We start from the raw sequence: 25,097 nt of genomic DNA on the forward strand, positions 1-25,097 counted from the left end.
GGATTGCAAAACCAGGAAGTACTTTTTTTTTTTTTTTAGAGACGTTTATTGAACTCTGTTAAAGTGACAACATGCAAATGGCAGCGATTGTAAATCTAAAACATCCTCAAAGACAGTATAAACAGTACATGGTTGTATTTAAACATCCCAGTCAGTGTCAGGGGGGAGCTCAAGGGTCAGCTCTTCAATAGTTTGGAGGAAATTGCGAAATTCGATACTGGCATCTGAAAGAAAATGCATTACATCACACAGTAAGCAGTGGCTTGAATTAAACATTTAACAAAAGACATCCTAAACTCATCAGTGGAAGCAATAAAGTAGGAGAGACTGCTCATTGTAACTTTTGTGTCTCCAACCTTGTTTTGACCTAGGCTGCGTGTTTGGCTTCCAAACTAGTTTCAAGTTGTTTAATAAATGGCACAGAAAATGCTTGTGTGAAAAAAATATTCAAACAGTGAAATATTTCAATGGCTGCATACAAAGTGCTGTACATAAAGTAACAGACAAAAACAGGCCATTAATAAAAAAAATATTTTAAGACTCACTGGTCTCCCCTACGTGACAGTATACATTTGTCAATATGGGACATATTATCTAAGTCATAAAAAAAAAAATCATGATACCAATATGAGACTTGTTACCTGGGCGCTGCGGCATTCTCAGAGGAGAAAGGCTTGGGAGCGGAGGTACATACAGATGCAGGTCTTCTGAGGGAGGAGGAGCTTGTGGGAAAGGCAGACCGGCTAGATCAAGACTACCAATAGGAATGAAATCCTCAGGAACGCCATATTTCTGAAATTCTGAAATGAGGGAAAAACTGTTTAAAAACAAGTATCGTAAACTGCTTCGTTTCACTCCATTGCACAAAGTCTAAAAGACAGATACCCATTGGATCATAAGGGATGAACTTCTCAATCTCTGGATAGTCCTCCTCTTCCTTCTGCACTGCACGCTTGACTTTGGGTTCCTGTGGGGTGCAAAAAGAAAAATAATTCATAAAACTAAATATTGCAAAATAACTGGAATCTTCAATGTTGTAAACTTTCGATAGGAAATTACAAAACTCAAGGTTGGCTCTTCACAGGGAACCTCAAAATGCGCTGTAGCTTTAATACAAATAAACATAATATTTAAGCCAAATTAGTATTATTATTTTTATGTTCTACACACCCCGCAAATCTAAACACTGTATTCTGATTAATTATGTTGGTAATTTTTTTTTGCAGATTAATCCACCAGTTTTCTTCCATAAAAGGGCTCGGCCATATTGACATTCTGCCACTGCCTGTTAAGTGTAATTGACCCCAAAGTGCCCTCAGCTCACGTGACCTGACGAAAGCTTGTATGCCAAAACGCTTCTCTCTCTTAATAAGGTTTAAGAAGACCCAAGCTATAACAAATGCTTTAATTTCACCAAGACAATGACTTTTGAGTTTCCTGCATTTTAATAGTTTTGTTGCTGGAAACTTCCCACTGTTATTATTGCCAACCTGAAGCTTCTCTGTTTTCTTCTCCTGCTTGACAACAGGAGTTGAAAAATCAGTGTTGACAATCCCGAAAGCCTTCCGACCGGTACGCAGAGGAGTTTTCATGGTTTTGGCCTTCAGTGGAGTCTTCAAAGCCATCTCTGCAAAGATAAATGATTATTAAAATATATGTGGGCCAAGACAGATCAAAATCCAATTTATGCTTAAACTTCCTACCTGGCACGAAGGCAAGAGGTGCCAGAATTTGATTGCCACGCTCTGCATTGATATGAGCCATTTTATCTGAGATGAAAGAGGTAGACGTTAACGTTTACATGTTCCGACAATAGTTAGCAGTTTGCACGCGTTTGAAGTTGTAAACAGTTACGACAATGCTTTATAAAGTATTGGCTGGTCACAGACAACAATATCACAAAACAAGAGAACGAAGTTATAGAATAAAACAAACTCGAGAAATCAACGTATCGTTACCGTAGTCGTGTTCAGTTGGTTTGCGCTACGACCTCCCAAACACAAAGTTTTGTTTTGGTATGTCTGGCTGCGCAGCGGAACGCGGCTCCTTTTTAAATTGGCTGCTCTCACGCTATTGGTCGATGTTTCACAACACGGAAATATGTCATAAGGGGGCGTAATCATAAATATCAAGTTCCGGTTTATTTTATGCACATTTTCAAGAGGGTCTACTAGTTTCGCCTGCAAATTAGAAATGAATTATCCATCCATCCATGTTCTAAACCGCTTGTCTTAATTAAAAAAAAACTGATAAGAAATATCGTGATTTTATGACAAATTAATCACAATCATTACGTTGCTTTAATAATTAAAATGTGTTAATAATTCGTAAATGAGATAATTTAGTATAGTTTTCCTTTTACGCAAGTTACTTGTATAACATCTTTACATATAAAAGTCCTATTAAGGGTAGGCATAAAAAGAAAATTAAATATTGTCTTAATTAGTGAAAATTAATAAATTCACAGAATTTTATTAATTTATCATAATAATGGAAATCACGGGGAAAATATTTTTGTTATTGGGGTTTTGGCACTACACGCACGCACGCACATACGCACGCTTTACGGATTCATCTATCCACTCGTGATGTTCATTCACTGAGCTTCACCGTGTGGACGAATCCATTCAAGCTGCTCGTAGGGGAGTTAATAGAGTAGCGTTTGGTCAAGATACTTGTTTATGATTAATTAAAAACGTACACTGGATATATTGCATCACAATATAAGATATATTTGACAACTGAACAATAATTTTGGACGATATCACATGTAGAATGTAAAATAACATGTGTTCAATGTATTTTTTAGCAGTGGTATATTCCGAATGAGAGGGCGATCTTTCGGCGTAACCTCACCTCTTCAGCTTCCCCCGCTCAACTCGGAGAGCTTCCTCGGCTAACGGCTATCACCAATGGCGTCCACGGAGATAGCGAGGCAAGCGGTGAGTAGCCCAGTTCAATTATCCCGCATTAATAATACACTTTCTCTTAGATGTTTTAAAAAATGTATCATTGGAAATATTGTCATTTTGCATGGAGTGGGTGTGCAAGTCAGCCGCCTCCCTCCATTGTGGTTATCGTCATTTTATCGTCAAAACGTCGTGTCGAGATTATGCTAATCTAGAATTGGTAATGCGAAACTCGATAAAGCTTCGTTATAAGTATCAATAATATTATGTTCCATTATCTATCGCCCGCGCGTATGTTTTGGCACTATTGTGCAAAAATGCACAAGTGCCCTGTAACATATCAATTTTAACCAATGAAAGGCAGCAATAAATGATAATATTTAAAAAAAAAAAAAAAAAGACGCGCTGTTGTAACGAGGCCATTCATTTTCTACGCCCCCATTTCAGCGACGCTACACTGCTCATTGCCGTTATGTTACCTCATGCAAGGCAATTCAACTTTAAACCGGGCGTTGTCATGCGTGTAAGCGAAAAAAAAAAATACATTTTTGCTTGTTTTTTTTTTAACCCTCCAATTTGGGGGGGAAAAGTCGCGTGTCTAATGTTACTGCACATATTTTACTGTGACTGGTTAAAAAAAAAACCAGACAATGTGCCCAGAATAGCACGTTTCTCTTAGTTTGACATCCCATTCTGCGGCTGGCTCGTGTGTGGAACTTGGCTGTGGGTGTCTTGAAAGGCAGGAAGGGTTTTAGGAATGTTGCACTTCCAACCATGGGTGTAAGCAGTCGTTTGGGGGCCCAAGACAAACCCAAGTCATGGGGTCCACCTTCACATTCGTGTATTGACGATTTTGAATATTGATCTTTATCATTAACTAAAAAAGTGTGAGTTGGAGAGTTTTCTCTGATTTCTGAGCTAGAATAATTACTTTAAATCCTTTTTTTTTTAGCATTGTTATCTAATCAAGTGACTCATCTTGACACTTTCATGGTAATATAAGAAGAACATAAAAAAAAACAACAACATTCATCTTTGTGATGGAACGTGTCACTCTCAACATCCACGGCATCTTCCTTGACCGATACTGGCAGCAGTGCTACTGCAACTGGCAAAAGCATCTGGCGTTTCATGACAGTGTGAAAAAGTTTGAAAACTTGTCTTGGTTTTAATTAAATTTTCATTATGCCTTTTTTTCTTCTCCATTTCATGTTCCTCACAATGCAGAAATAAGTTTGATTTGCTAATGTGTTACCCTTTCTCTGAGTCAATTATGTGCAGTGGGAAGATGGATGAGAAGTGAGTTTGAAACGATCTTGATCTATTGGGTGGGGGGGGGGGATTAGCTCACAGGTGGAAATGTTCCTCTTTTCAGTCTGCAATTGGGCCAAATTTATCACAGGATCTGATGCTGGTTCTGAATTTTATGTGACTTTTTAGGGGCCCCTGGAAATCTCGGGGGCCAGTTTCCCATGTTTGCCTAATGGTTAGTCCGCCCCTGCTTTCAACTGAAATCCTTTCAAGGATGATTGCCTGAAGATGCCCATCATTTTTACACCCGACCTCGCACCCAGCAGCTGTTCCAAATTTCAACCCTCTAAATAATCGTTTTCACCAATTGTTCTCCTCCCCTTGGAATGTTTTGCCTGTCAAAGATGTGACTGCATAGCAGAGCGGCACTTGTGTTAGGACGACACATAACGGCTGCTTGCTTTGCCTTATAATCAAAATTGTTTGCGATTGCTGATGTCGTAGGCTGCAGAAAAAAAAGGGGCCTTCTAACCACCGCTACCATCCACACACCCACCCACTCATCCTTCAACTGTGATTCTTACACTCGTTTCAGAGAGAATCTGCATGCGATGTAATCGAAGGCTCGCTGGCATGTTTTGCGGAATTGGCGACGGCGTCGTGATCCTAATTGCATTAATTGACCACAACACTAGTCGCACTTGAATGATGAAAGGCTGGATTATAGTGCAGGTGTCCAATTCTGATTTAATGTCTAAATGTGGAATATTTCCATGTACATTACATTTCACATACATTACACGTGCCAGATGTATCTTCACATGCGTCAATAGGAGGCAGTGAAAAATCCAAATCAAACAACAATTCCTAAATCTAAATAGTAAATGTTTCACAGTATTTTGTTGCCCCGCCCCTCTGTTGTTGTTTTCATTACGCAGATGGCCGGCAATTACTTTCATTATTCGATTATAAACACACCTCTAATTAGGGGAGTTAGAAAATATCGATTTGGCAATTTATCGCCATATTACAGCGCGCAATTCTTGAATCGATTCGATATGCGGCCGAATCGATTTTTAAACATCAACTTTTTATGGGAACGTCTTACTTAGGGTTAGGATTCACACATTAAGCATGGAAGAATGTTATATTAATGGAACATTAAGCCATAATATTTTATTTCAGTGCTGTTCAAACATGAAACAGGCTGCAACCTGTTTGTTAACTCTTTTACTGCCAAAAACGTTAAATGACGTTTAGTAAAAACCTACGGAGGGCCGCCAAGGACGTTAAATGCAGTGGCTGAGTGAATTTTTAGATAAATAAATAGATTTTCATATAAATCTTACAGTGTACATGTACAAGTTTACTGATTAGTATTTTCTAAATTTGAGTAAAAGAAAAATCGCAATAATCAATTTAGAGATTCGCACTGGGATTAATCGGTATCGAATCGAATCGCCAGGTACGAGGCAATTCACACCCCTACCTCTGATGTAGAAAAAGTGTGTTTTCCTGGTGCATGTAGAAAGCCGAGAGTCCAAGAAACAGGAAGTCAGCAGTGGAAATATGTAACAGATACTAACAATTATTAATCAAGTGTGATTTTTTTTTAAAAAGGGATGCTAATCTTTTGTAGGATGGCGTTGGCTTCAAAAAATTTTTTTTTTGTGGTTTGTTGTGTTTAGGGAGAAGGTGCCCGCGCCGTACCGCTCGCTGGCCATGTCGGCTTCGACAGCATGCCTGACCAGCTGGTCAACAAATCTGTCAATCATGGATTTTGCTTCAACATCCTCTGCGTCGGTGAGTACGTCGTACGTGACGACAGATCGACAAATCAGCGTCATTGCCGTCGATTTCAATGGATGTGCTTGCTGACATTAGAAGTAATCGTTTTTAGTGCGGACGCGAGTGTCGTCGCAGTGCTGCGCAAACATTTTGAGTGATACTCCGAGCTTCTCAAAAGGTCAAGCTCCGCTGAATGTCCCGCTGCTTTTAGTTAACAATGAACGACTGTCTGTGGCGGAGGAGTCGAACAACAGTGGCCGTTTTTGTGTCGATTCCGCACCCGAGTTCCTGAACACATCACTAAGCGCTTCCTCTGGAAGTCTGCTTTTGTTTAATTCTCTTAATCACTGGAGCACAAAGAGATTCTTCTCATTTCTGCGTCTTTTGTGGTATCTGGGCTTTGGCTTTTATTTGCTAGTAATTTGTCTTGATATCAGCTGTTTTTTTTTTTGTGGGTCAAACACAAACAACTGTGGCAGTAAAATAACATTGGAAAAGCATGCAATGGTGGATGTAGCCAACTTTACACCATTTTTTTTCTGTAGCGTTTGTCCTCATTTGGGTCACGGGTACTGGATCAGAAATAATAAAATATTTTAATTTCAATTAAATATAGAATACATTAATTTACTGCTATTGTGTTTTAGCCTTTCAGATTATATAAAACAATGACTACTTTTATAAATATAAAATGTGGCAGCAAAGTAAGATTCGGAGAAGTAGTTTAAAAAGGTTTTGGGGAAAATGGCGAGATCTCTTAGAAAAGTGGGCCGACGTAGATGGCAGGTCAGGCTGTGAAGAATTAAAAATAGACGGCGCTCGCTAACTGAGTCATCCGACTGCCTCCGAGATAAATGTACGTCAGAGTACATCAGAAAACAAGCCGCTCGCTATCTGTGCTTCTCTTTGCGTTTGGATGTATATATTTTTTTCATCTTTCCAAATTTTCTTTTACAAAATATTTATTATCACTACTTCCTTCCACTTCCACTCAAGTAAATAGGCAGTCGGTGAGTCGTCCGCTTGTAATAAAAAAAAAAAGTCCCTGTGAAGAGACCACAGATCATACCGACCTCGGTTCTACATGTGTGAATTTTCGTCATCCTGTTGTCCAGGTGAGACAGGTCTGGGAAAGTCCACCCTGATGGACACGCTGTTCAACACCAAGTTCGAGGGCGAGCCCACCCAGCACAGCCAGCCTGGGGTGACGCTCAAATCCAACACCTACGAACTGCAGGAGAGCAACGTGCGCCTCAAGCTCACCGTCGTCAACACGGTGGGCTTTGGAGACCAGATTAACAAAGAAGACAGGTGTGTTCCGTGCAGATGCCATAAAAGAGGGATAGGGACAGAGCACCAAAAAAAATCTGCAAATAATTGTTACCCTACTGTTTGTAATGGCATCTCGATTAGGGGTATGCCCAAAAAATCGATTTGAAATGTCCCAAAATTGATTTTTTCAAATTATTTTATACTGTCTTGCCTTTGTCTGTGTGTGCCTTTTATTTGGAGCGCTGTTCATGTTGTACCCGGTTTGGCCACTGAGGGGCAGTGTGGTTCCACGCGGTCTAATACAATGTTAAGTTGTAGCCACATTAGAGAGTAGAAGGAAAAAGTCACGATCAAGTTATTCCCCAAAAAGTTTTTTTTTTCCCAGCGTGACGACGTTCTTTTGAGTGATGAAAGCGCCGCGAGTAGCGCGCTAATTAGCATTAGCGAGTCAGACTGGAGTAGATCATTACAATTCCTTGCACATCTATTGATTGAAGCAAAAATCATTGTCAATCAAATCATTTTGAATTAAAAATCGCTCTTAATTGAAAATCGATTCTGAATCGAATCGCAGACCCAAAAATCGGAATCGAATCGTGAGACATTCATTTTTTTCTTCTTTTTTTTTCTTCAAAATTTCCCCCCCCCCCGAGAGAATCGTGAGACATTCAAAGATTCCCACCCCTAATATCCATGCCACAAGATGGCGGCAACCGCACTTAAAACGGAAAAGATCATAAAATACGAACACCGTGCAATTCTAGCATGTACAATATCATGAAGCCATGTTGCATTCGGTGGTGAAATGACTCAAATCAAGCATCCATCTGCATACATATCTTGTGTTCCCCCCCCCGCCAGCTACAAGTCCATCGTTGAATTCATCGATGCCCAGTTTGAAGCGTATCTCCAAGAGGAGCTGAAGATCAAGCGCACGCTGCACAGCTACCACGACACCCGCATCCACGCATGCCTCTACTTCATTGCTCCCACGGGACACTCGCTCAAATCCCTGGACCTGGTGACCATGAAGAAGCTCGACAGCAAGGTGGGCGCCATGTTCATCTAGGTCACGTTAAATGCATGGTTAGTAGTAGAATGTGGCTAGTTGATGTAACCGAATTGGTTTCCCCATTCAACCTAATTCCATTTCACTTAGTGTTTAGTGCCTTAAGCGAGGACTGATGCAATTATTGGACTCCTAAGCAAGAAGCGTAATTTGCGTCACAGATTCAATAAAAAGCAAGAGAATTTTTTTTCCCCCTCAAACTGCACGTAATGGGCGCAAAAAGTGAATTATGGTCAAAATAGTTACCGGTAGTTAATGTTAATGATGTAGATTGTTTAATCCTTAAAAGTTTGCTCTATATTATTTATTTGGTTGTTACTAACATAACTATGACATTCATTTTTCAAAAATCATTTCCAGTTTAATACATTTTGTAGAAACTTTTTTTGGGACGTACGCCGCCATTGGTATTTACGTCACAACGCGTTCAGTGCGTAGTGACGTAAAATGGCGGCTGGCTCTCTGCCGATCAATATGATGAAACGTCTACAAAGCAAGGTAAGCCTCCGTAGCGTTCCTAAAGGGACAATCAAAACTCTTGAATTTGTCTGCTGAGTCACGAGAGCACAGCGTTAGGGAGGGTGACTCTCCCGATCGCATGATGTTTCTTTAGGAACGCTACGATACGCCAATAACGATGGTGGTCCAAATAAAGTTTCTTGTCATTACAGTTGGGGTTCCTTTTAAAGTGGAAATCAACCTTAAACATTTCTTGATGATAATATGTTATATGTGACCTCACTAGTCTAAACATGACATTCTGATTAATATGAATTTTTGGGAATATGAGTTATGAAGCAAAATCCAACCGTTTTCATCCAGTCAACCTCCAAATTTTCTTATACATGAGCATCAAAATCCATATGTTCTATCCAGCCAAACTCGTCTAAATACAGTATTCTGGTTATTGTTGCGTTAGTCGAATATTAAATAAGCAGCAAAATCCAGCTGTTTCTATCAATATCAGAAGGCGGCCATTTTGTCACTTGCTGTTGATTGGAAATGGCAACACAGTTGCTCAGGTCTCTGGTAACAACCAATCACAGCTCGGCTTCGGAAAACAGGTGAGCTGTGATTGGTCGTTTCCTCAACCCCGAGCAACTGTGATGTCATCTTCAGTCGACAGCAAGTGGCAAAATGGCCGCCCCCTGAGACAGATAAAAACGGCTGGATTTTGCTTCATAACTCATATTCCACAAATATTAATATAAATATTAATCAGAATCTCATGTTTAGACTGGTGAGGTCACATATAACGCATTATTGTCAAGAAATGTTTACGGTTGACTTTCCCTTTAAGGGGCCTTGAGAGACAGTCTGTTTTCGAAGAAATAATTTTTTCCCCTCTACTTTTATCTCACAAAGACAATCGATCTTAAAAATGATTCTTGAAAGGTTAATATTGCGTTAGTGGAATATAAATTAATCAGCAAAATCCAGCCGTTTTTATATATCTCAGGGGGCGGCCATTTTGCCACTTTCTGTCGACTGATGATGACATCAGAGTTGCTCAGGCATCAACCAATCAGGGCGCACCTGTTGTCTGTCTTTTTTTTTTGTTTGAATCCCTTGTTACGGTATATGGTAATAAAAGTATATTTTGCGTACAATAGAATTTGTGTGTCTTTCACGTTGAACATGGCCGTAAGGATGAAGCACGTTTACGGTTCACCAGCCTTCAGCGAGGCCTTCTGCCTGCATGCGGCTCATCCCAAGTGACGCATCAGTGTCAGTCATCTGAGTAATGTAGCCCACTCGGCGACTGCTGCCCATTTTATGCCACGTGCTCGTTTGCATGGACCCCCACGAGCCATCCGACCGTTTGCCAGTGCAGCTGCGCCCCGCGGCAAACAAACGCAGCGATTGAACCTCTTAACAGACATTTACATGAACGAGGGGATTTTTGGTTTTACTTTACAGGTTCACTGTCAGATAGGGGGAAAAAAAGCATTGTAGAAGTTTGTCATTTGGGTGGTGTTGTCAACATGGGGTCAAAATGGTACCACATGCTTCCATTTTAACCCTGGAGAACCCACGGGGTCAAATTTGGCCCCTATAAATTCTGCTACTCAAATAACAAAGACCTTTTTTTTTTTTTACAAATTTAACTTCAAAAGTCCAGAGTGCCACTTCTGACCCCTGCATGGGGCCATCTAGTGGATGAATATTGCACTTACATGAGCTAAAGTGGTGGTGACAAGATGGCTGCCAACATGCTGTTTTGTTGAGCTGGAAATCAATCCAAACAAAACCATCAGATGGTAAAATTGTTTTTTTTTTTGTTAATCTATTTCATATCATGTTGCAGAATGCCTAGGAGTATGTTTTATATATATTTTTTGATAAATTAGCAACTCTGAGCTAGTTAAAAAAAGGGTTAAAATTGAAAAAACTACTCAAATAACAAAGACTATTTATTATTATTATTTTTTTACAAATTTAACTTCAAAAGTCCAGAGTGCCACTTCTGACCCCTGCATGGGGCCATCTAGTGGACGAATATTGCACTTACATGAGCCAGCGTGGTGGTGACAAGATGGCTGCCAACTTGCTGTTTTGTTGAGCTGGAAATCAATCCAAACAAAACCATCAGATGGTAAAATTGTGTTTTTTTTGTTAATCTATTTCATATCATGTTGCAGAATGCCTAGGAGTATGTTTTATATATATTTTTTGATAAATTAGCAACTCTGAGCTAGTTAAAAAAAGGGTTAAAATTGAAAAAACATATTTTGGTGTTCAGTGAACTTATAGCAGTCATTTAATGTATAATTTATAATTTTCCAAAGAAGAAAAAGGGTTATTGGGTTCTCCAGGGTTCATGAAGGTATGATTACTAATATGGCTCAGGCTCATTTTGACTTAAGCAAGAAACAAAATCAACTCTATTTGGCTGCATCTCTCATTTTTTGTCACTAAAAGCGACTGTCTCCTAAAACCCAGGTCAACATCATCCCAATCGTCGCCAAGTCCGACGCGATCTCCAAGAGCGAGCTGGCCAAGTTCAAGATCAAAATCACCAGCGAGCTCGTCAGCAACGGCGTGCAGATCTACCAGTTCCCCACCGACGACGAGTCAGTCGCCGAGATCAACTCCACTATGAACGTAAGCCATGCGTCGGCACTTTTGCAATGCGGAGATGCCGCTCGAGCTGACAGTGTGGGGAAAATGCTCTCTTCGTTCTCACACATGAGCAAAAAAGCACTTTAAGGAACAGCTGCATGCACTGTTTATGTTTAGTGTGTCCAAAGGAGGACTTTTTGGAAAGCCTCATCCTTCAGGGGAACATTTTCTAAAAAGTCTTATCTACTAACACTGAAATGAGTTGTTTATAGAGTCAACTGTGTTTGGCTTATTCACTGTTTTTTTCGATGATAAAGAAGCTGGCAGTGGACCAAAGCTCGTGTCTCATTCGACTCCACAGAGCCATTTGCCCTTTGCCGTGGTGGGCAGCACGGAGGAGGTGAAGATCGGGAACAAGATGGTGAAGGCCCGCCAGTATCCCTGGGGGACGGTGCAGGGTAAGGCAGCTTCGCTTCCTTCCTCGCCGGAAATGGCGGCGCGCTCCCTGCTGTCCGTCTGTGCCGCACTTTTCCTCCTGTTGCTTGTAAAACCTCATTCGGCATGTTGGGCTGTGACAGCACGAGACACTAATGGACTTTCAATTGATTTTAATCAACTTGTTGAGAAATCCATAACACAATGGGTTGTAAGCGCCAAACAGACACACTAGTTTATTAGCTCTTCGGACATGCGAAATGTCAGGCAAAGTTCAAGTTGCATGCGTTTAATTCGGAGGTATTCCTTCTTTTTAAACTGTCCAACCCCTTCAGCAGCTTGGCAGAGTTGATACATCAATTCACAAAACTTTCAAAACACAACCTATTTATAGCCAATGAAGTTTAAACAACATACGCGTTGTTGTTGTTATTATTATTATTATTATTTCAAGTCAAGTGTAAATTAAACTCAACATGTCCCGCCTTACAATTTCATTTTTCACCAGGTTTGACTTCTTTAATATTGAAGACCAAAAAGGCCAAAATAAATAAATATAAATGTGACCACACTTAGGACCGCCACCTCATTTGAGTAATATTTCATGACGCATTTCATGCGGCATGAAATGAATAAATATGAGAGCCGAGCGTTTTTATTTATTGATTGGCATTTAATTCTATTTACATAGTTATTTCCACATTTATTTTAATATTTATTTTGATTTTTTTTAATCTTGTTTTTTATTTTTGTATTTATTTTTGCCTTAATTTTTATTTTTTTTAATTTCCATTTTTATATATTTTTTTTGTATTTAATTATTGAATTCTATATTTTATATGTGTTTTTATTTTCACTTTTATTTTTTTAATTATTTTTTTGGGCGTTTTGGGTGCTCCATATTTAATACATTCTTTTACATAAAGCTCCAGGGTAAATCATGCTCCACTTTCAGGACTGATTGCCTAAAGAGATGTGAAAACACTTTTAACCCTTTTTTTGCTACTACATTTTGTTCCTTTTTTTACCCTTCAGTGTGATAAAAAAAAATGAAGGGCGACCCCACTGGCCTAAAAACAATATTCTGATTAATAGTGCATTTGTGGAATTCTAATTGAAGAGAAAAATCCTTGTACAGTCGACTGAAAATGACATCACAGTGCGCAATGGCTGAGGTAACAACTGTCATGAATGACCTGTTTTTACTGGGTTTGGTCATGTGACATTTGCAAGCTGAGCCCTTAGGCACTGTGATGTCATTTTCAGGCGACAGCAAGTGGCAAAATGGCTGCCCCCTAACATGGATAAAAACGCAATATTAATCACAATACTGTCTTTAGACTAGTGGGGGTGCATAGAACAAATTATTGTCAGGAAAATGTTTGACTTGACTTTTTCTTTCACAACTTGTATGGTTGATGACTTTGTGACATCGTGTCATGTGTTTTGCATGAACAGTCAAGTCACATGATTTCACACACTCGCTCAGTCACCAGAGATAGGATTTGATATGGTCTCTTTTTTTGCCTCAGTTTTTAAAGCTCTATTTATTCGATATGTCTTGCGCAGTGGAGAACGAGAATCACTGTGACTTTGTCAAACTGCGAGAAATGCTGATCCGGGTGAACATGGAGGACCTGCGGGAGCAGACGCACACGCGCCACTATGAGCTGTACCGCCGCTGCAAGTTGGAGGAGATGGGCTTCAAGGACACGGACCCTGACAGCAAGCCTTTCAGGTACCAGATGCAATACTCCTTTCTACTTTTTTTTTTTTTTTTCCCGCCCCGAGTCAAATCCTTCATCGTCAACTCTCATCTCTTTTTCGCCTTGCCAGTCTGCAGGAGACGTACGAAGCAAAGAGGAACGAGTTCATGGGCGAGCTGCAAAAGAAGGAAGAAGAAATGCGGCAAATGTTCGTCCAGAGAGTCAAAGAGAAGGAGGCGGAGCTTAAAGAAGCCGAGAAGGAGGTTGGTGGTCAATCCGCTCATCTTTTATTTTTATTATCCTTCCATTCCACACATCTCCTTCGCCGCTGTCCCACGTAGCTGCATGAGAAGTTCGACCGCTTGAAGAAGCTGCATCAGGACGAGAAGAAGAAGCTGGAGGACAAGAAGAAGTCCCTGGACGACGAGCTCAACACGTTCAAACAGAAAAAGACCGCCACCGAGCTGCTGCAGAATCAAGCCCAGCAGGCCGGCGGCTCCACCACGCTCAAGCGGGACAAAGAGAAGAAGAAGTAAGTCTCCGTTCTAACGTCACTACTTGGAAAATGTGTTTTTGTTCAACTCAAAGGTGGTCAGTGGGGTTGAGGCTACTTAAAGGGCACTCCCATAAATTGGAAACAGTCGGCAACAGCCCATACCCGACTAATACGTTCATAAGTATGTCGTAATACGTGTGTCTATGTACAGTAATCTCTTATTGTTGAGTGGAGGCCCAATTCAGTCGGGTGTAATTTTAGCGAGCCCCTCTTAAGTGCTCGGTGTGCTTTCTTCATCTCTGCTCATTAACAAGAAGCCTGGGAATTGTTCTATTTTAATCCGCGCGGTGGCTTTTTCATAGCGCCAAATGCCTTCTGACGCTTTCATGTTAAGAGCGCATTCATTCCCACAGAAAGCTTGCTCTTAATACCTCACCACCAATAAATGTTGCTCAAACATCCTAAACGCAACTGTTTCCACCTGCTTTGTGCAACTCAATGTTTCCATATAACTCTTTTTTTTTTTTTGCCTCCTGTGTTTTCTTGGCCAATTGAACCAGACTAACTCAAGTAACATTTTTTTTTGTCATTTGTCATCACTGATGTTGATGTGACTGTGATGTTTGCGTATTAGCAAAGGAAGACAACACTTGCACTGACTGAGAAGACCCCCTTTTTGCTGCTTTTAATCTCACCAACTATTACTTCTATCTTCACGTTTTAGCAAGGAATAGTCATCTGCCATAACACTGCTATTAATCACTCAATCCCCAAATTCCCCCACTACCAACAATTTTTATTTGTACAGTGGAACCTCTAAAGTTGAATTCCTCAGAGGTCCTAAAAAGGATGGGCTTAAAAGTAATTACTGAGTGCTGCTTGGATTGTGGATGTCAAAGTGTAATAAGTGCATGCATCAGCCATGTCGCATCCATCATCTTTTCCAGTTAACTGCTCCTATACTTGACGCATGCTGCTTGAGGCACCCTGTCCTGCTAAGACCTGACCTTTCACCCCACAATTTCCTCAAAACACCCAACTCGCCACCGACAGCCGTTCATGTAAACGGACCGTTTATCGCCCACGTGCCGGTTTAACATCTCGTCGCTCCATCTGTCCTCCTCGCGTTCACAAGTCTCCTTTTTTTTTTTTTGTGGAGAAGCCCTTCTCCCGCCCCTGCCTTTCACACAAAGAGCCCTTCGAAAAGGGTCACGTCAGAACAGCGAGCAGCCTCAGGGCCCAACTGTGATTGTAGGGATGATTTGTTTGGGGATTCTCCGCCCTGCACACACACACACACACGCAAAAGCCAAAGAAAGAGACAGATGCTAAAGGCCCTCAACCTTTGAGGGAGACTAAAAGGACAAGACGGCGACACCACGAGACACCGGTCTGTGCCGCAAAACGTTTGTTACCTCTGTGCTCTAAAGGAACGCACCAAACAATTCTAAAATTAGATCTCTAATTGCCAGCTGGCCATTAATGATGATGTCACAGATGTTAACGTGTGTATGCAACAAAGCAGTAACGGCCCTTCTCTCTTATTTCCAGAGAAGGATTCCTGTAGAAAAGTGCTCCCTTGTGGCCACCCAGCTGTGAATGAACCCCTCCCCAATGTCCGTACAACCACCCCCCCCCCATTTTTTTTTTTTTTGTGCCCTCAATCCTGGGCATTGCTCAGTTGAACTCCTTTGTAAACATGCCACTCTATTTTTTTGTAAACAAGATACATTCCACACTTCTTTATTTTTCTATGTAGTGACTCTCTTTGCATGGCGTGTGGAATGTGCTTTTTATTTTCCATATTAACAACACAACATGACCTTGTTGTGATGGGCAGAAATGGAACAAAGCTCAAGCGAAACATACCTAAGATGTGGCCTGAAAAGAACAAACAGCAGTTAAATCTTCGTGTTCGAGTAAAAACTTAAAATTAAGGGGGGGAATGTTGCCAGAGAAAAAGTTGTAGTTTTACAAGAAAGACAATGGGGGGCATTTAATGAGAAATATATATATAGTTTCTCCAAGAACACAGTGGTAACTTTACAAGAAAACAAGTTGCAATTTAATGAGAAAACAATAGCAATTTTACCGGAATAAAATCTGTCATATGACAAAAGTTATAAATTCTTGCCAGTAATCGAATTTTGACTTAATTTGATAAAAAAATACACATTTTCCTTGCATTAATTCATCTTTATTGGCTGGCCAAAGAATGATAGATACAACAAATAGTAGCTAGTAATCTTACAGTGTTCCCCCGAGTCTAACCAAACCACCTAAGGCTGTTCCTGGAGAAATTAAAAACTTTAAAGTTATTGTTCAGAGGCTGCTCGGATGGCTGTCTTAGGGACTTTCTGAATACGGTGCCAAATCGTGCCACAAGAGCCTGCTATAATGATCTCACAATGAGTGTTTTGCTTGGACTTACGGTTGCCATTTCTCCCCATACCTCATTGACTGTCATGTGTTTTATGCATTTTTGTATTAGCTTTCACATTTGCACCTTTTTTTATACACAAATGTGATGAAATATGTATGTTGTCAGTGCAATTGTTACTCTTTTTTTGTTTTGCTTCTGTGTGTTTTTATAATTGCGCAATTTTAAAAGTCAATGGTGATGTGTGTACTGTTTTTTTTTTTAAGAGTAGAAGAAATAAAGGCAGTTCTCGCTAACATGTTAAGGACAGAATCTGTATGATATCATTTACAGTTTATTTCTCTCACAAGGGCAGAGACCTTTGCATTCCATGTTCCTCAGTTTACGGGTTTGTATGTATTTCCTTTACAGTACTCACTGGCTCTGCACTGAGTAGCTCTAAGGGACCTTCCTCAATTGCCACCAGTTTTGTGGGACCCCACCCCCCCGTCCTTCTCGTTTTTTTTATACCTTGTACTATCCCATAACCTCACCCCCACGTTGTTTTAATTCCTTATTTGCTACCACTTGGACTCTTAACTTCTTCCACTTAGGCTGAAATGGGGATTTGCATGCTTCACATTTGCTTTATTATTATTATTATTATTTATTTATTTATCCTTATTAATCATTTAGGAATAGCAGAACATTTGCGATAATTCACTCAAATGTTGTCATTTTCTGCCACTTTTTGAATTTTCTATGCATCCTAACCAAACTTTTTCCCTGATATCAGATGCATTGCAACTTCTCTAACATCTACATCTGTCTTTGTCTTTCTCTCTGTAGCTTCTTTTAATGTGTCTTGACCATCTGAAGAGGGCGATGGCAGCTTCAGCAACAACTAAGCACCCTTTACCTCTTCCTTTTCCTCTCCTGCTGTATTGACCGGTTTAAAAAAAAAAAAAAGTTTTTTTTTTTCTTCTTCTTTCCCATATCATCATCTCCTTATTGTCAAACGTGGGCTTATGTGGACTCGCATGGTATCTCTGACCCACCTTATGACACTCTAAACCAGGGGTGGGGAACCTACAGCCAAACAAACAAAAAAGATCACAATAAATTATTTAATAAGTAATGGAAAAGTTCCCCACTTCTGATCTTAAACGCAGGCCGGCAGGGCAGGTTGGATAGTTTAACCACTCGTCTTAATGCTAAGTGAAGGGCCCAGCAAATCTTGGGATGATAGGGACCTGTTATCTAAAACATGGCCTAATACGTGTACACTGTGCTATAAAAAGAAATCACCAAATTGAAGTCATCCCGATGCCAAAGCAATATGAAAAATTATAGCACTTTTGATGGTGCCCATGTTTACATGCCACTGTTGAATACCATGGAGGTCACATGTAAAGGCCTTTTTGACACGTTGTGCTTTAATATTCACGAGCCTTCTGTATTCCATATTTCGCATGCATTTATAAACAATTTCTTTACTGCTGTGACCTGCTTGTTTTCAATCCCCCAAAATAACTTTTTTCCTGTTTTCTCCAAATGGTGCAAATCACTAATATAAATTTATTCAATCCTATTATTTCAGCGCCCCGATGTTGCCAAATATTACTATAAGATGGAGTGAAAGTGAACTCAGATGGGAGTATTAAAAAAAAAAAGAATACCCATGCATTTATATAATTTATAAGGATATATTTTGTGTATTGAAGTGCATTGAAGACTTGTTGTTTATGACCTTTGCTCTTGGGTGGTTCGAAGTAACTTTTTGGTGTCAGAAGAAACATTTTTCTAGTATCCGTCCATCAACCTTTGACCACTTGACCAATAAGTCAATATCTCGCCTCAGTTTTATTCCATTCATGTACATTTTCAATAAAAAAAAGGAACCAAGAATGTTACAGTTTTGTCGTTATTACTATATTTATTTGCTATTTACTTGATTGAATGGGGTATGTGTCCAATTCTTTTAAATTTTAGTTTGACTTGGGAATTAAAAGCAAAAGTAGAAAATGAAGTGTACATTCAACTGAAATAACAAATTAACTTTTTTGTATATTTTTTTTAAGGCAAAAAGCTGTTTACTGTACTGTTGTACTTGCCGCAAAGCATTGTGGGTACTATAGTACAGCGAATGACGCCATGACGGATGTAAGCTAGGGGCAGCAGAAAATGGATGATTTTGCCTGCGTAGTCGACTCATATGCTGCCCGAGTTGCATTTTCCCAAGGGACGCTGACCTAAAACGTTCTTAATTTCTTTGGAGACGATTTAGAACGTCAATGAACCGGTTATTTAATTTATTTTCTGCATGCATAGCCAGCTAGTTGCTCTCGCTAACGTAAGTTAGCTAAAAGAGGCTACCACGACGGCTAATATTTTTATATTCAATATATTACGAGCAACTAGAAAAAAAAACAGCGGATGAGTCGATACAGGCTACCTGCAGATAAGGGTAAGAGGACTACAAATGTGACCGCTCACACACGCACACGAAGCAGTCTTAAAAAGCGAAACCTTTGGCTCCAACGCTAATGGGTAGCGACGTCGGCCTACTGTTTCTGTGGGTCATTTAAATGCGTGCAGCATCACCTCAAACACAATCATATTCTCTTCAAGTCAGTGTCAAGTATATGAATTGCTGTAGCTTATCCTCATGGTTGTATTGACTGTGACAGCATGGCAGTTGCTGCCCATCCGTAATGCTAGTCTATCCTTCAGTAGACGCATCTCACAATCAACTGTATTCATCGCAACAAGTTTTAATTTCATTTGGCATGATCTTTATTTATAGCTATAAAAAAAAGTAAACACTCTACAACTCAAGTTGAACAGGCATGCGTACTTGATAAAGGACTCCTCGATTTCCGACAGTTCCAAAATCCATTTTAGTAGTAGTATTAATTATGGGAAAATCACTTTCCAAATTATTTATTTGACTTGTGTTGAATTTGTCACGTTTCTTGACACATGTTAATGTAGCATGTTTTTGTCGTCTTTGGTGTGCTCTCAGGTATGGCCTGGTTTTGACTGGATGCTCCTGGTGATGGCAGAGGGCAGCGGTGCAGGCGAAATGCGCTCCTTTGACCTGAGTTACAACTTCGAAGCAAAAAAGAGACATATTTCTTCTGATGGCGGTGAGATCTTGTTTTGAGGAGACATGACAAGGAACATTTAATTAATCAGCTTGTACACAATTTAGTCTCTCCACTACAGTGCTTGCTCATCAAGTCAATATTAGGTGAGCTACCCAGAGTTGCCATTTTCATCCAGCACCACTATCATTTTCAAATCCAAAATCCAAGCAGAACAGCGCAGATTAGCATTAGCAAACGGCATTATTAGCATTAGCTTCTGATAAGCAGCACAATAAATTAGCAAAAGTACTTGGAGTAACACACAGCTTGACGCAAGTAGACTTAGCTACCAGTTCTGAAAAAAAGGCTATCTGCTGAATTGGGCAGAAGTAAATATGTGACATTGTTTGATTTTTGATGGCGTTGTACATCGCAGTACTTTTCTAGCACCAGTATACCAACGGATATATAATTGAAATCTTACAAGTGCCAATTTTGAATTGATGTCCTCACTAACGTTTCTGTATTTTACGTTTCCAGGAGAAGAGCCCATGAGGAAGATGCCCATGTCAAAGTTTGGTTCGCGACCTCGATTTGAGCCCGTGCAGTTTGTCAGCGGCGGCAACTGCAGCAGCGCTGGTGCCGGCAGAGTAGCAAGCGGCGCTGATGAGAAGGAGAATGATAAGGAGCCCAGAAGGAACGAGTCGCACGCTGGCCGATACAGGGATTATGAACACGCTTCGTACGGCAGCACCGGCAGAGCGCCGAGCGGCTACTCCCTCAGGCCTGGTTTTGACTCTTGGGCTTCCCGTAGGACTCGGGACCGGGACAGAAATCCTTCAGGCGGCCCAGTCAGCTTTGGCTACGGAGGCCAAGGCTTCTCATCAAACTTTATGGCAAAAGTACAACAAGACTATATGAACAAGTATGAGGCCCATAGCTCTCGCAACACTGATTCCTACTCGCAGCCCTACAGGCACAACAACGGGTACTGGGGAGGGAACCGATCCGGTGGCTGGGACTGTGGACGTCAGAGTTTGGAGTACAGCCACCAGGATTGCCCTCATCACCGGGCGTACGGCGGCCCTCCCGCCCCTCAGCCGGCGGCTTCGTCGCAGCCGCTCCCTATCAACCAGGTCACGCTGGTGGAGAAGCAGAGGCTGGTCGCCGGTCTGGCGTCGGCTTTGGCGGCTTCTTTTTGGGACCCTCAGTACGCGACCGGAACGGATACCCCAAATTACAGTTTCATGTTGAGCCGCAGCATCCAGGCCTGCAAGACCAACCCTCAGTACGTTTACGTCAACCTCAAGGATATCCCTCACGCCGACCTACCCAAGAACCGCAAAGTGCCGGCGGACGGCTATGCCTGCGAGCTGAGATGTCAGGGGGTCTACCTGGCCACGGGATACTCGGGCAGTAAAAACGGAGCGAGGGACCGCGCCTCGGAGCACGCCGTCAAACTCTTCATGAAGCCCGTGGAGGTGTGCGTGGTGCCGCGCAAATACCGACACACGACGCTCTACGACGTTGTGGTGTGCCAGATCAACTGCCCCCTCCCCGCCTTCACGCCCGCTCTTTGGAACCCGGAGAACATCGGCTACCCCAGCTTTAAGGGGCCCTACGAGCCCGACATGCGCAAGCACTGGACCGAGTTTGTGGTCATGGACAACGCCCAAGACGCCATCTGCATCCTGAATAATTCGGCGGCGTTCAGTCACATGAAGGTGGACTACAAGTTCGAGCTGCTGCCCAACGGCTCCTGGCTGTGCAGCGTCTACGTGCAGGACGAAATGGTGGCGCAGGCCAGCGGCACCAAAAAGAACTCCAAGCACGCCGCGGCAGCGGAGGCACTGGTGAGGCTGCGCTTGAACCAGGCGGAGCGGCAGCAGCAAGCGCCCCACCAGCACGGCCGGGGATATCAGCAGTCGGAGTCCTCCGGCGGCCAATTCGGTATGAGGAAGAAACATCTGAGCGAGCTGGTGGTCTTGGAGAATTCCGATAACGCCGTGTGCATCATCAACGACACGGCGCAGTTCAACAAGGTGCCGGCCGACTACAAGTTCATCTATTTGCCCGATCAACGCTGGAGGTGCGAAGTGTACTTGGAAGGACAATTTGTGGCAGCGGGAGTGGGGGCCAAAAAGCAGGTGAAGCACATCGCGGCCCAGGAGGCCTTAGACACCCTGAGACAGACGCAGGCCGTGGTCAAGTCCAACCTGAGGAAGGAGGGCCACAACGACGCCATCTCCCGCTCCCAGATCCTGGGTCGCTCGGGGGAGGAGTCTATGCGGCAGGAGATAAAGGAGGACAACATCGGGAACCAGCTGCTGCGCAAGATGGGTTGGACGGGAGGAGGCTTGGGCCGAGACGGCGAAGGTATCGCCGAGCCCATCAAAGTCAAGGAGCAGTTCTCCAGGGAGGGCTTGGGTCTGGAAACGGACAAGTTCGGGGGCCAGCTCACCAAACGGGACATCGAAGACATCATCCGCAACTACGTCAGCTCGGACCGCCAGGACGACCTCCGCTTCTCCACCGACCTGACCAACGACGAGCGCAAGCAGATCCACCAGGTGTCTCAAAAGTACGGCCTGCGGAGCAAGTCGTACGGGCAGGGCAAGCAGCGCTTCCTCATCGTCAGCCGCCGGGTGGACACCAATCAGCTCATCGGACAGCTCCTGCAGGAAGGCCAAGTGGGCCGCTACGAACTGGTCAAACCTCAGGCCTCGCACTAATTTGCATGTCAACTCCAGCTGCCAGCTTTGGAACAAATCTGTGTAACAAATCCACGTTCACCTTTTGGACTCTTCAGGTAAAGCCTGGAGGGCTCCTTACATTCCTTTCTCAAGAAATGGTCTCAAGCTTTTGCATTTCTATTCATGTCTGGTTTACTTTTGCATAAGCTTGTGCTCAGTGTCTTGATGAGGATCATAGTTTTCGTAGTCACCAAAAGTTTGAGACTATCTCACTGTGTGTGTGTGTGTAAAACATGTAATGCTAGTCGATTCATGTAACAATTGGACTATGGAACCGTTAACTCTTGATGGGAGTCATGCACTATTTTTTTGCAACTCAATTGTGGTAGCACTTTCCATGGTTATTGTACAACTGTGTCTGCATTGACAAAATGTGTGTGTCCAGACATGTCGGCGAATAAAATAAAACTGATTTGACAAGGCCTACCTTCATTAAAAGGGAAGACCCGTAATGTATTGTATATCCTTTTATTTACAAGAAAATGTACAGTTTGTTACATGGGTTACCAGTGCAAACTTTAGTAAGACAAATCCTTTACGATCACGTTACCCTGACCACTGATTTTGTATGATTGTGACGTAGCTTAGAAATAGCCTCAGTTTTTAAACATCAGCATTTTGTTCATAAAACCATGTGCCTAAAGGTGGCACTCATGTCGTGTGTAGCACTCAAAACATAAAGAGCATCTGAAATCCAGAAGGCAGCTTGTAAGAGGGACGAATAAATGTCCGTGTCAGGTTAATTCGAATGCTTCGATGAGAAACAAAAACAAAAAAATCAGTCCCACTTGAAAGGCAAAACAAAGCACGCTGAAACAAAAGAAATATGTACCCATTAATATTTTTGGTGTGGAAATAAGAACAGTAGGTGGTTTTACAGCTAGCATGTAGTTAGTAGCCACTTTGCACAAAAAAGAGGCAAGTAACCCAGATATAACAAGGTACATTAACTTTTTTTTTTTTTTAACAAACACTTTTAGCCTGACAACCGCATTCAGCAGAAGTGAATGCCACAAACACAACAGCGTACAAACTTGGCAATCAACATTTTTTTTTTGCAGAGGGGACAAACGTATACTGTGAGATGAGGTGACGACTCGGGGGGGGGGGGGGGGGGGGTCGGACACACTGTTCATGGCGGGGACCACGATGCGGGTCAACAGTCGCGCCAACTCTGTTCAACGATAGCAGAAACCCTCTTCTCGTACTCCCGCTTGTTCTCCTGGTACAGCTGGGCTGCCTGGCTGTTGGCCGGACTGTTTGGGTTGGGCTCGTCCAGTAAAGACTTTGGGGAAAACAAAACGACAAAAGCATGTCAGCAGATGAGTGCAAGACTTTTAAAAGCCAGCGCCATCAATGTGGCATTTATTACCTGTATTGAAGTTAATATTGAAGACACATCGTAAGTGGGACTCCAACGATTCTGAAGTATATCTAAGCATATGCTGCCGTCGGCGTATACTTCAAAAAGGAGCAAAGTGTTAGCAATCGTACCGTGACATACGATTATCACATAATTGAGCATAAGAACAACAGATTCACTTACCATTGGGATGAAACATTTTAGAGACAAATCTCACAGTTGGAGGCTTATTTGGATATTCCTCTGTGAACTCAATGGTAAGTTTGAATGTTCCTGGAAGATGGAAAAATATCAGCATTACAGAAAACTGTCAGGGATAACTGTGAATTACAAATACGTTGAAACATTGAAAAATGACAAATTAACTTATTTGTGGATCTTGAACCTATACATAAATATTGCTTTGTAACTTTTCTAACACACAGATATATAATTCGATAAACCAAGACTTATTTTATTCAAAGTGAATGTTGATTAATAAAGCACACCTAACGCTTTAGAACTTACCATCTTCAAAAGGAGTTCCCTCTGGCCTAAGACCAAAAAAAAAACAATTAAGTTAGTGAGATGTAAAATGTCATAAAGCGTGTTTGATTATAGTTCGTAGCCAACTTACCCAAAAATGACAGCATTCCACACCATAATATTGTTTTCTGAGGGGGCCCCACTGACTCCAGCTGGAGGATCTTCCTGCAGGCTGACGAATAAAGCACAAAAACAAGTTGGTGTAATCGTGATGAATGCTGCTATTAATCTATGAATGTCCGGTCACTAAAAGTCATAATTAAGGGTTGAGTTTAAATCCAATCTTGAAGATTTACGTGAAGTACTTCAACGCATCACCTAAAATCCTGACTGGCAAGACGAACCGTGGCCATACGTATCACGAGCTAAAATGCTAACACTGGTATCGACGATGGGGTTTTCAACACATCTAATTCGCCCCGTCAATATCCAATACAGTTAAGTTAACGCGTTAAACTACCCAACACCCCGACGAAAGACAGAGGTGCTTGAAAACACCACCGGATTTGATGGCACTGTGGAAAATGTAGCAACGCTTACGGGCTAGCCCTCGGCTTGCTAATGTTAGCTTTTAGCTACTTGCCTTGTTTTCGTTTCCCTTACCGTTTAAAATCTCTCATTAAACGTCGTCTCGCCGGAGTTGACATCCTGCTCACACTTAAATGTACGTATCGGGGACACAGGGAGACCGAGCTAAAGCACAGGGAAGTATGTTTTAAATCTAAATACGCGATTAGTTTCAACACTACGCTAACTGGATGCCGATTGATAGTTTGTCAAATATTTGGCTATCTCCGCCGCTAGCCCATGGACGCAACCACAAGTATTAGAAAGGGTACACTATTGCCCTTTGGTTCAAATTTACAGGTTTATACACAAATACAAATGCATTAAATTATATCCTAGAGCGTGTGGATTTATCATTATCAATGTATACGCGTAATAAGTGTAATATCGTCACATTTAAAGCAACTGAATTTGAAGGCGCGAGCCGCACAAATGGAACATTCCAGAAACTA

At 41.8% G+C, this 25,097-nt stretch overlaps 4 protein-coding genes across 7 annotated transcripts; 2 read left to right on the forward strand and 2 right to left on the reverse strand.

The window, feature by feature from the left end:
• Positions 1 to 31: 31 nt before the first annotated feature.
• On the reverse strand, positions 32 to 2,060 carry pttg1 (PTTG1 regulator of sister chromatid separation, securin). The gene is made up of 6 exons (XM_077578584.1): positions 1,959 to 2,060; positions 1,704 to 1,769; positions 1,491 to 1,627; positions 886 to 967; positions 642 to 800; positions 32 to 224 (listed from the first exon to the last, which is right to left on the reverse strand). Exons 2-6 carry the CDS (start codon positions 1,762 to 1,764, stop codon positions 139 to 141), a joined length of 525 nt encoding a protein of 174 aa, XP_077434710.1. The 5' UTR covers positions 1,765 to 1,769; positions 1,959 to 2,060; the 3' UTR covers positions 32 to 138.
• Positions 2,061 to 2,826: 766 nt separating this feature from the next.
• On the forward strand, positions 2,827 to 18,256 carry septin6 (septin 6). 4 transcript variants are annotated; one of them, XM_077578707.1, is made up of 11 exons: positions 2,827 to 2,942; positions 5,849 to 5,963; positions 7,064 to 7,259; positions 8,082 to 8,268; positions 11,233 to 11,394; positions 11,714 to 11,810; positions 13,357 to 13,525; positions 13,624 to 13,756; positions 13,835 to 14,025; positions 16,720 to 16,757; positions 17,198 to 18,256. In XM_077578707.1, exons 1-11 carry the CDS (start codon positions 2,913 to 2,915, stop codon positions 17,215 to 17,217), a joined length of 1,338 nt encoding a protein of 445 aa, XP_077434833.1. In that variant the 5' UTR covers positions 2,827 to 2,912; the 3' UTR covers positions 17,218 to 18,256. The 4 variants fall into 4 exon arrangements, with proteins under 4 accessions (XP_077434833.1, XP_077434832.1, XP_077434836.1 ...); XM_077578706.1 differs by having other exon boundaries at positions 16,720 to 18,256; XM_077578710.1 differs by lacking the exon at positions 16,720 to 16,757.
• Positions 18,257 to 18,465: 209 nt separating this feature from the next.
• On the forward strand, positions 18,466 to 22,642 carry nkrf (NFKB repressing factor). The gene is made up of 3 exons (XM_077578704.1): positions 18,466 to 18,815; positions 19,374 to 19,497; positions 19,978 to 22,642. The coding sequence occupies exons 2-3, from the start codon at positions 19,395 to 19,397 to the stop codon at positions 22,167 to 22,169; spliced, it is 2,295 nt and encodes a 764-aa protein (XP_077434830.1). The 5' UTR covers positions 18,466 to 18,815; positions 19,374 to 19,394; the 3' UTR covers positions 22,170 to 22,642.
• Positions 22,643 to 22,644: 2 nt separating this feature from the next.
• ube2a (ubiquitin-conjugating enzyme E2A (RAD6 homolog)) lies at positions 22,645 to 25,032 on the reverse strand. The gene is made up of 6 exons (XM_077578711.1): positions 24,682 to 25,032; positions 24,170 to 24,250; positions 24,061 to 24,086; positions 23,737 to 23,826; positions 23,563 to 23,651; positions 22,645 to 23,475 (listed from the first exon to the last, which is right to left on the reverse strand). The coding sequence occupies exons 1-6, from the start codon at positions 24,723 to 24,725 to the stop codon at positions 23,347 to 23,349; spliced, it is 459 nt and encodes a 152-aa protein (XP_077434837.1). The 5' UTR covers positions 24,726 to 25,032; the 3' UTR covers positions 22,645 to 23,346.
• Between the last annotated feature and the right edge of the window lie 65 nt (positions 25,033 to 25,097).

The sequence above is a fragment of the Vanacampus margaritifer genome, chromosome 10 (genome assembly GCF_051991255.1).
Source record: "Vanacampus margaritifer isolate UIUO_Vmar chromosome 10, RoL_Vmar_1.0, whole genome shotgun sequence".
Taxonomy (NCBI): Eukaryota; Metazoa; Chordata; class Actinopteri; order Syngnathiformes; family Syngnathidae; genus Vanacampus; species Vanacampus margaritifer.